General features: G+C 51.1%; 1 protein-coding gene across 3 annotated transcripts in view; it reads left to right on the top strand.

Annotated features, from left to right (window-relative positions):
• The window catches only part of LOC139349284 (cGMP-dependent protein kinase 1-like), a 40010-nt gene that overhangs the window by 15563 nt on the left and 14447 nt on the right, over nucleotides 1-10000 (top strand). For 2 of the 3 annotated variants that reach the window (XM_070989905.1, XM_070989904.1), the window contains exons 3-7: nucleotides 428-541; nucleotides 6695-6800; nucleotides 9276-9339; nucleotides 9442-9519; nucleotides 9647-9741. In XM_070989905.1, coding sequence (XP_070846006.1) covers nucleotides 428-541; nucleotides 6695-6800; nucleotides 9276-9339; nucleotides 9442-9519; nucleotides 9647-9741 — 457 coding nt within the window. The remainder of the gene's footprint in view (nucleotides 1-427; nucleotides 542-6694; nucleotides 6801-9275; nucleotides 9340-9441; nucleotides 9520-9646; nucleotides 9742-10000) is intronic. The other variant, XM_070989906.1, reaches the window with a different exon arrangement.

Here is a 10000-nt window from a genome sequence, read left to right as displayed (position 1 = left end):
CTGTGATGCCCCTCAGTTCCCTCTACACACACACGCACACACACAAACAGACATACACACACAAACACACACACACAAACACACAAACAGACATACACACACAAACACACACACACACGCACAAACACACAAACAGACATACACACACACACTCACACACACAAACACAGACACACACACACAGACACACGCACACACTCAGACACACACACACACACACACTCAGACGCACTAAATGTTTCTGTTGACAATGATAATAAAGTTTGTTTGAATGAGACAGCAAATAATAAAACAGCAGTTTATGATCTGAAGTCTGATTCACGTGAAAATGAAGACACGATGTGTGTGTGTGTGTGTCTCTCTCTCTCTGTCTCTCTCTCTGCCCCCCCACCCCCCACCCCCCTCTCTGTGACTGTCTCTCGCCCAGAGGGGAAGGTGGAGGTGACTAAAGAGGGGATGAAGTTGTGCACGATGGGACCAGGCAAAGTGTTCGGAGAGCTGGCCATCCTCTACAACTGCACCAGGACGGCCACTGTCAGGAGTGAGTACGCTCTGTGTGTGTGTGTGTGTGTGTGTGTGCGTGCGTGCGTGCGTGCGTGCGTGCGTGCGTGCGTGCGTGCGTGCGTGCGTGCGTGTGTGTCTTGCTGCTGCTTTAGTCGACTTCACCTCTCTGACAATGGTCAAAGTGGTTGGAGGAAAGCCGCTCAGGTGGAAGGTGTCTTGGCCTGTGGAGGGTGGATGTCTCAGCCGCGCCTCCACCTGGACAAACCCAGAGTCAGTCCTCGCTCAGACGCAGCCCGTCCGCTGCGGACGGCGTCTGTTTCACATTAGTTACGTACTGTAACTCCAGCTCTGTGACTCCTGGATGTCAGATGTCAGATTCTCAACACTAATGTGACTCATTGTGAAAGCTGCAGGAGTGTTTGTGCGTCTGCACACACATTAAACATTAAAGTGTGTCACACATCAGCAGCAGATCACCTCCATCCACGACTTCTTCTCTCCTCTGGATAATCATGATGTGTTCAGTGAACGCTGCCCACAGCGCTGCACTGATGTGCAGGTGTTAGAGGAGAGTCTTCAGGTGCTTTCAAAGGTCAGAGTGGATGTTTTCTAATCGGAGGTCGATCCAGCTGCTGCCCTCTGCTGGCAGCGGTCAGTAACTGGTTAGACAGACGTCGCTGTTTTTAGGCAGAAACATCCACCTCGACTTTTCCTCTGCAGCAGCGCAGAGTTAACTGTTTGGTGTCCGGACTGCTGTAGGAAACTGATCTGAGATCAGGAGATGAGAAGGAACGAGTGTACGGGAGGAGTGTGAGGCTGCAGCCTGACGATCAGACATCCACCACGATGTGTGTGTGTGTGTGTGTGCGCGTGCGTGTGCATGTGTATGTGCCTGTGTGTGTTTTTTGGGGGGGGGGGCATCCAACTTTTTGTCAGTGTTTCCTTGTAGAGTGCTTGCTAGGCAGCGGTTGCTGGGCAACACCATCCGGCCCAGCCAATGAACTAAGTTTTGGCAGCGGCGTCTCTTGGCAACAGCGTTGGGTTCGAGGGATTCGTTTCGTTTGCTGAAGCTTTTCGCTCGTTATCTTCACATGAACACACGAGCTCCAGCTGGAGTTTATCTGCACGCACGACTTTGATGCTTTTACTCGCAGTGGTCAGTCGCCTCCACAGCTGACTTCAGATCAGTTCAGAGCGAACAGAAGACGCTCAGCTGCTTCACTGACATTAAAGTCCTGAAAGCACTTTTATTCCAGATTATTTAAGAAGTCTGGATGTGGAGTTCAACCCCTGAACCTTTAAAACCCAACAGGAACAAACCCGGTACCAGACGAAGAAGAATGATTGATACATCAGCAGGACGGAGGACGCCTGTCTCTGTGGAAAGATGGCGGTAGGCCTGCTCGTAGCATTAGCATTGTTAGCAGCAGCAGTTATGGATGGCCGGAGCAGTTAAGAAGGTTTGCTCTTTCGTTTGTGGTCCATCAGATCGTTCGGCGCTCGCACGGAGCTCCGGCTGAACTGAAACATGGCCCAACTCTCAGCTCGCTCACCGCCGACAGTCGTACACGAAGATAAAGGCGCGAGCTGAGAGTTGAGTTGGATTAACGTGGACAGGATCATCAGGCACGGCTCAGGTAGCTTCAGCATGGCTCAGGTAGGACGTCAGGCCTCTGGTCTCTGAGCAGTCACATGACCTGAGGCTCATCTGACATCTTTAAAAACTGGCCTGTCGAGTGTAAACCAGCTCGTTTGAAGTTCAAGTGCAGCAGCTTTGCTTCTGTCCCCTGTCCCCCGTCCCCTGTCCCATCTCTCATGTGATGTCACAGCTTGGTCTCTGTACAGCAACACAGCAATGCAACTATGCAACTATGAGCAAACAGGGACGTGTGTGTGTGTGTGTGTGTGTGTGTGTGTGTGTGTGTGTCAGAGAGCAGCTGATTGTGAAATGAATATGAGCTTATTAAACCATCTGCTTCTTCCACTTGTGGACTCTGTGACCTTTGACCTTCACCATGTACAAGCACACACACACACGCACACGCACACACACACACACACACACACACACACACACACACACACACACACACACACACACACACACACCCCCCTTAGGCATTCTCTCATGCTCACACACCATCAGTGAGTCGTTCATGAACCTTAATGATGATTGTTCGGCCCTCCTGAAACTCACTCAGCACATTGGACTCATCTCAGTCGATAATATCTGCTGCTGTCTCCTGTTGTTTCCGTGGTTACAGAGACACTTGGTGTCTCCGTAGCAACAGACAGCAGGTCATAAAGCAGCGGAAACCAGAAATAAAAGTAATGACCAAACAGACGGCGTGTGTTTTCACCACAGACAGAGACCGGAGTGGTACTGCAGCACCTCCTCTGCAGTACTTCATAGTACTCTGTAGTACTGTAGTACTGTCCAAGGCTCTGTGGTACGACAAGTACTACAGGAAGAACTTTATGTTTGAATAATGTCTTCTGCAGTACTTTATAGTACTCTGTAGTACTGTCGTAATGTTGACATCTCCTGGAGGTATGTCCTGGTTTGTGCAGAGAGCTAGCTTTAGCTTTAGCTTTAGCTTAGATAGTGAGCTAGCTTGAGCTTAGACAGAAAGTTAGCTTTAGCCCAGATGGCGAGCTAGCTTGAGCTTAGACAGAGGGTTAGCTTTAGCTGTGGGCTAACTCGCTGAAGCCCCGTTCAGACCTGGTCTCTGTCTGTAGTGGACTCGGTGGTCTGAGCAGGACATGGTCCATCAGAAGGTTCTTAAACAGAACCGGCTGGAAGTCGTCCTGGAAGCTGTTTGGAAAAGGGCGGGAGCTTTTAGCAAATACCTGACAGGTGATTGGACGAACCACATGTCTGTCACTGTCGCTAAATTCAACCAATCAGATCCAAGCATCATGTGATGCAGGAAGTCAAAGTGTTGAAGTCTATCAGGAGAAGAATGACAGTGCTGTTCAGACAGACAGGTGAGCAGACAAACAGGTGGACAGACAGACAGGTGAGCAGACAAACAGGTGGACAGACAGACAGGTGAGCAGACAAACAGGTGGACAGACAGACAGGTGAGCAGACAAACAGGTGGACAGACAGACAGGTGAGCAGACAAACAGGTGGACAGACAGACAGGTGAGCAGACAAACAGGTGGACAGACAGACAGGTGAGCAGACAGGTAGCAAATTAGAAAAGTTGAGATTAAACTGAGTTGAGGAAGAAGATGACGTGAAGGTGAGGTGAAGACGAGGTGAAGGTGAGGTGAAGATGAAGTGAAGGTGAGGTGAAGATGAAGTGAAGGTGAGGTGAAGACGAGGTGAAGGTGAGGTGAAGATGAAGTGAAGGTGAGGTGAAGATGAAGTGAAGGTGAGGTGAAGACGAGGTGAAGGTGAGGTGAAGATGAAGTGAAGGTGAGGTGAAGATGAAGTGAAGGTGAGGTGAAGGTGAGGTGAAGACAACCTTGCTGCAGTAATCAGAGTAAATGTAATTAGTTACTTCAGTCCTGCTGTAATGTCTTCTTCAGTCTGATGGACACAGAAGGAAGTTTGTCCACGTCTGCACGTTTCCAAGGTAACTGCAGCCAACTATGAGCCCAGCTATGAACACACACACACACACACACACACACACACACACACACACACACACACACACACACACACAGAATGTTTCCTTCATCACATTGTTCTCTGTAAACTGAGCTGTGAGTTGATCTCTGAGCTTCATCAATGTCCTCCTGTCTATCTGTGTGTGCGTGTGTGTGTGTGTGTGTGTGTGTGTGTGTGTGTGTGTGTGTCTCATTGTGTGCTTTGTGTAGATTGTCTTGTTGTTTATGGGCGACTAAACATGTTTCCCCTGTGTGGACTCATGAAGTCTCATCTGAGCGTTTCATTGGTTGGATGAAAAAAGGACAGGACAGAAGCTAAGAGCTCATACTGCAGCTGTCCAGAAGACATGAGGCGAGGACAAACTCCTTCTGTCTTTCTTTCTTTCTCACCGTTCTTTCAACACATCATCAGTGTAGATTTCATCGCCACCTGCTGGCTGACATGCTTGTCTGCATGCTTGAAATTAGTTTCTGTGTTTGCTTGTGTGGACAGAAAATGTCTGTTTGACCTTCGTCCTCCCTGTGGTCCTTTTGTCCTTTCTTCTGTTTTGAGCGTTTGACTTTCCAGGAACCAGATCTGGACTAACATGTCCTCTGTCATTAGACATTGACGTCCTCTGTTTGCGATGCTGCGGTTATGATTCTCACGGCCACTAGAGGTCAGTATCAGGACACAGGCACAGTTTTCAGAGATGACCATGTGTGGACAGTAGTTGTGGGGACAGTACTGAATGTGTCTCCTCTGTAGTTTTGGACAGAAGCTGTTTCAGGTTTTCATCCTTTTAAATCTGCCCAGTGAGTCACATGATGTTAATGATGCCTGCGGCTGTTTTCAGGTCCAACAGGAAGAAATTGACAATTTTCTGAAAATAACCTGTAATTAATGTTTGTTTGTGATAATGATCAGAGTCTGCAGGTGTGTTTGGTTTCACACCTGCGCTGAGATCACCCATCTCATGCTCATTTTGAGTCTGTCCATCTTTCTGCCATCATAACCAGGTGATGTCAAACCTGTAACCCCCTGCGCAGGGATTGGTCGGTTTAAGCAGAGGTATCATTGCAAATGAACCGCACTAACAGGTTGAACACACCTGAGTCCAGGTCAGAGGTGAGAACATCCTGACATGAAGTGAAATCAGTTCATTTCCAGGTCTGACACCACAATTCAACAACAGGAGGTGAACCCTGAACCTGTCGGAGGCGGTCCAAACTGACACCTGCCGTCTCCACCTGAAGGTCTGATGTGGCGCTCTGGTCCCCTTCCCTCAAACACATCATCACGGAGCTCACTGCACCCTGGAGGACTCCGTGGATGAATTTATGAGTGAAAACGCCTCCCTGTGTGGAGCTAGCTGCTGAAGCACCAGCCTGCATCATCTTCACCTGGTGGTCAGAGGCCAGAGCCCGATGATGTCATAGTTCACCTGTTCTACAGGTACAGATGCTCACAGAGAATCCCTGAGCTCGTCTGTGGGACACACGAGGCGTCACCTGACTTTGTTTGGCCAGCTGTATTGAGTCACTTCCTGGTCCCTGAAGAGGAGTTTAGTAGAGACCAGGTCTCATTGGTCGGTGGCTGAACTTCTTCTAGCTTCTTCTGAAAGTCTTCAGCTGAGGCCGTTGGACAGACACCGTTGAAGAGCTACTGTCTCCTCGCGCTAGGACACGTTATGAAGTGGAACTTTTCTGTTGATGAACAAATGATCGGTGGTGTTGAACCTTCAGCGCGTCTGGAGGACGTCCACGGTGGTCTGTCTCCAGGTGAAGGACTGTCTCTCTGTGGTTGACATCGACGTCATGGTGATGTCAAACCTCAGATACAGAACGTGTCTCTTGTCTCTGGGACGCAGTAACTCAATCAATATGGACAAACTGTCTGAGCCTCGTCTGCCTCGCTGTCCTGCTGGTCCAATCACAGGAGATGTGACGTTCATGAACTGACAAATGTTCTTTTGTTCCCACCAATCGTTTCAGACCTCTGACCGTGAATGAGAACCAGGTGCAGACCTTTGAGGACCAGGTCTGACGAGTCCTGCTGGTCTTTCTGGTTTCTGATGGTGTCACACAATGAAAACATGATTCACTCGTTCCTCATCTGTCAACATGTGAACCTTTGAGCTGCTGCTGGATGGATGCAGCGCTCACTACATCACACACACACACACACACACACACACACACACACACACACACACACACACACACACAGACGTGTGCATACTGTTGCCATGACGACACCTGCACACTGTATGCAAACACAGCAGCATCATGATTTATGTCTCCATGTGATCTCTGCCTCACACATGCAGATCAGAGAAACACACGTGCACACACACACGCATTAACATTTAGACGTGCACGTGATATGTGTAATATTCATATATTCATGTGCACACACTGCGTTGTTCAGTAATGACATGTGATCCTTTTATATCAGGAGCAGCAGCCAGAGGTGATGTTCATGATTACTGATCTGACAGTCGGAGTGTAAAAACATTCGTGTCGTTCTTCATTAACCAATCATGATCAGAAATAAACATATTGATGAGGCTACGTGTGTGTGTTTCAGCTCTGGTCCACGTGAAGCTGTGGGCCATCGACCGGCAGTGTTTCCAGACCATCATGATGAGAACTGGACTCATCAAACACGCCGAGTACATGGACTTCCTGAAGAGGTGAGCAAGGCACTAACCGTCCGAGTGAGAGGTTCAGATCCCACAGAGACCGTCGCTCTGTCGACGAACAACGACGGACAGAGCAGACGGACGAGCTGATGAGAACAGACAAAAACAATCACTGACAAGTGAAATCAATTCTGTTTTCATCTGTCAGCCTTCATATTGTTTCATTTCCTGTGGTCAGTGGTCCTCACAGTCAGTCAGTGGTCCTCACAGTCCGTCAGTGGTCCTCACAGTCCGTCAGTGGTCCTCACAGTCAGACAGTGGTCCTCACAGTTGGTGGTCCTCACAGTCCGTCAGTGGTCCTCACATTCAGTCAGTCAGTGGTCCTCACAGTCCGTCAGTGGTCCTCACAGTCCGTCAGTCAGTGGTCCTCACAGTCCGTCAGTGGTCCTCACAGTCCGTCAGTCAGTGGTCCTCACAGTCCGTCAGTGGTCCTCACAGTCCGTCTGTCAGTGGTCCTCACAGTCAGTCAGTCAGTGGTCCTCACAGTCCGTCAGTGGTCCTCACAGTCCGTCAGTCAGTGGTCCTCACAGTCCGTCAGTCAGTGGTCCTCACAGTCCGTCAGTGGTCGTCACAGTCCGTCAGTGGTCGTCACAGTCCGTCAGTGGTCCTCACAGTCCGTCAGTCAGTGGTCCTCACAGTCAGTCAGTCAGTGGTCCTCACAGTCAGTCAGTGGTCGTCACAGTCCGTCAGTGGTCCTCACAGTCCGTCAGTGGTCCTCACAGTCCGTCAGTCAGTGGTCCTCACAGTCCGTCAGTCAGTGGTCCTCACAGTCCGTCAGTGGTCCTCACAGTCCGTCAGTCAGTGGTCCTCACAGTCCGTCAATCAGTGGTCCTCACAGTCCGTCAGTCAGTGGTCCTCACAGTCCGTCAGTCAGTGGTCCTCACAGTCCGTCAGTCAGTGGTCCTCACAGTCAGTCAGTCAGTGGTCCTCACAGTCCGTCAGTCAGTGGTCCTCACAGTCCGTCAGTGGTTGTCACAGTCAGTCAGTGGTCCTCACAGTCCGTCAGTGGTCCTCACAGTCCGTCAGTGGTCCTCACAGTCCGTCAGTCAGTGGTCCTCACAGTCCGTCAGTCAGTGGTCCTCACAGTCCGTCAGTGGTCCTCACAGTCCGTCAGTCAGTGGTCCTCACAGTCCGTCAATCAGTGGTCCTCACAGTCCGTCAGTGGTCGTCACAGTCAGTCAGTGGTCCTCACAGTCCGTCAGTGGTCCTCACAGTCCGTCAGTGGTCCTCACAGTCCGTCAGTCAGTGGTCCTCACAGTCCGTCAGTGGTCCTCACAGTCCGTCAGTCAGTGGTCCTCACAGTCAGTCAGTCAGTGGTCCTCACAGTCCGTCAGTGGTCCTCACAGTCCGTCAGTCAGTGGTCCTCACAGTCCGTCAGTCAGTGGTCCTCACAGTCCGTCAGTGGTCCTCACAGTCCGTCAGTCAGTGGTCCTCACAGTCCGTCAGTCAGTGGTCCTCACAGTCCGTCAGTGGTCGTCACAGTCAGTCAGTGGTCCTCACAGTCCGTCAGTGGTCCTCACAGTCCGTCAGTGGTCCTCAAAGTCAGTCTGTCAGTGGTCCTCACAGTTGGTGGTCCTCACAGTCCGTCAGTGGTCCTCACAGTCAGTCAGTCAGTGGTCCTCACAGTCAGTCAGTCAGTGGTCCTCACAGTCAGTCAGTCAGTGGTCCTCACAGTCAGTCAGTGGTCGTCACAGTCCGTCAGTGGTCCTCACAGTCCGTCAGTCAGTGGTCCTCACAGTCAGTCAGTCAGTGGTCCTCACAGTCAGTCAGTCAGTGGTCCTCACAGTCAGTCAGTGGTCGTCACAGTCCGTCAGTGGTCCTCACAGTCCGTCAGTGGTCCTCACAGTCCGTCAGTCAGTGGTCCTCACAGTCCGTCAGTCAGTGGTCCTCACAGTCCGTCAGTGGTCGTCACAGTCAGTCAGTGGTCCTCACAGTCCGTCAGTGGTCCTCACAGTCCGTCAGTGGTCCTCACAGTCCGTCAGTCAGTGGTCCTCACAGTCCGTCAGTCAGTGGTCCTCACAGTCCGTCAGTGGTCCTCACAGTCCGTCAGTCAGTGGTCCTCACAGTCCGTCAGTGGTCCTCACAGTCCGTCAGTGGTCCTCACAGTCCGTCAGTCAGTGGTCCTCACAGTCCGTCAGTCAGTGGTCCTCACAGTCCGTCAGTGGTCCTCACAGTCCGTCAGTCAGTGGTCCTCACAGTCCGTCAGTCAGTGGTCCTCACAGTCAGTAAGTCAGTGGTCCTCACAGTCAGTCAGTCAGTGGTCGTCACAGTCCGTCAGTCAGTGGTCCTCACAGTCAGTCAGTCAGTGGTCCTCACAGTCCGTCAGTGGTCCTCAAAGTCAGTCTGTCAGTGGTCCTCACAGTTGGTGGTCCTCACAGTCCGTCAGTGGTCCTCACAGTCAGTCCGTCAGTGGTCCTCACAGTTGGTGGCCTGAACATGAACTGACCGACGAACGTTTGTCTGCAGCGTCCCCACCTTCCAGGGTCTTCCAGAGGAAACTCTGAGTAAACTGGCTGACGTCATGGAGGAGGTGAGCCCGCCGTCCACACATTCACATTCAACTGACTGTCTTCTTCTGTGGTGGAGTCACACTGTAGATCCTCCAATCAGACACTCTCTTCTGTCCATTTAGACTCATTATGACGATGGCGAGTACATCATCAGGCAGGGAGCCAGAGGAGACACCTTCTTCATCATCAGCCAGGGAAAGGTGACGCCACCATCAGCCCGTTTACCTGCTTCACTCTGCCGCCGCTCCTCTTCTTCATCGGTTATTGTATTGATCTGCTGCCTCGTCCTAATCACTGCTGATAACTGCTGATCGCATCTCCTGTCAGGTGAATGTGACCCAGGAGGATTCGGCCAATCAGGAGCCAGTACATCTCAGAGAGCTCACCAGGGGAGACTGGTTTGGAGAGAGAGCACTGCAGGGGTAAGATCATGTGACCTCTGACCCCGAGACCTCAGTCGTTAACTTGTATACCCAAAACTTTCTGGATTCGCCCTCTGTGGACCGTGTGTGTGTGCGTGCATGTGTGTGCGTGTGTGTGTGAGTGTGTCATGTAAATACTGAAGGTCAAAGGTCAGAGACGGCATGCCTCAGCTCGTATAACTTAAGAAATGAGGTCAGCAGGAGAGAAGCAGTTGATTAACAGTGTGATGGACGGCAGGTTGCCGTGTCCCCTCCTGTC

The sequence above is a fragment of the Chaetodon trifascialis genome, chromosome 21 (genome assembly GCF_039877785.1).
Source record: "Chaetodon trifascialis isolate fChaTrf1 chromosome 21, fChaTrf1.hap1, whole genome shotgun sequence".
Lineage (NCBI taxonomy): Eukaryota > Metazoa > Chordata > Actinopteri > Chaetodontiformes > Chaetodontidae > Chaetodon > Chaetodon trifascialis.
The sequence above is the reverse complement of the archived record's forward strand: the minus strand, read 5'-3'. Positions and strand labels throughout refer to the sequence as shown.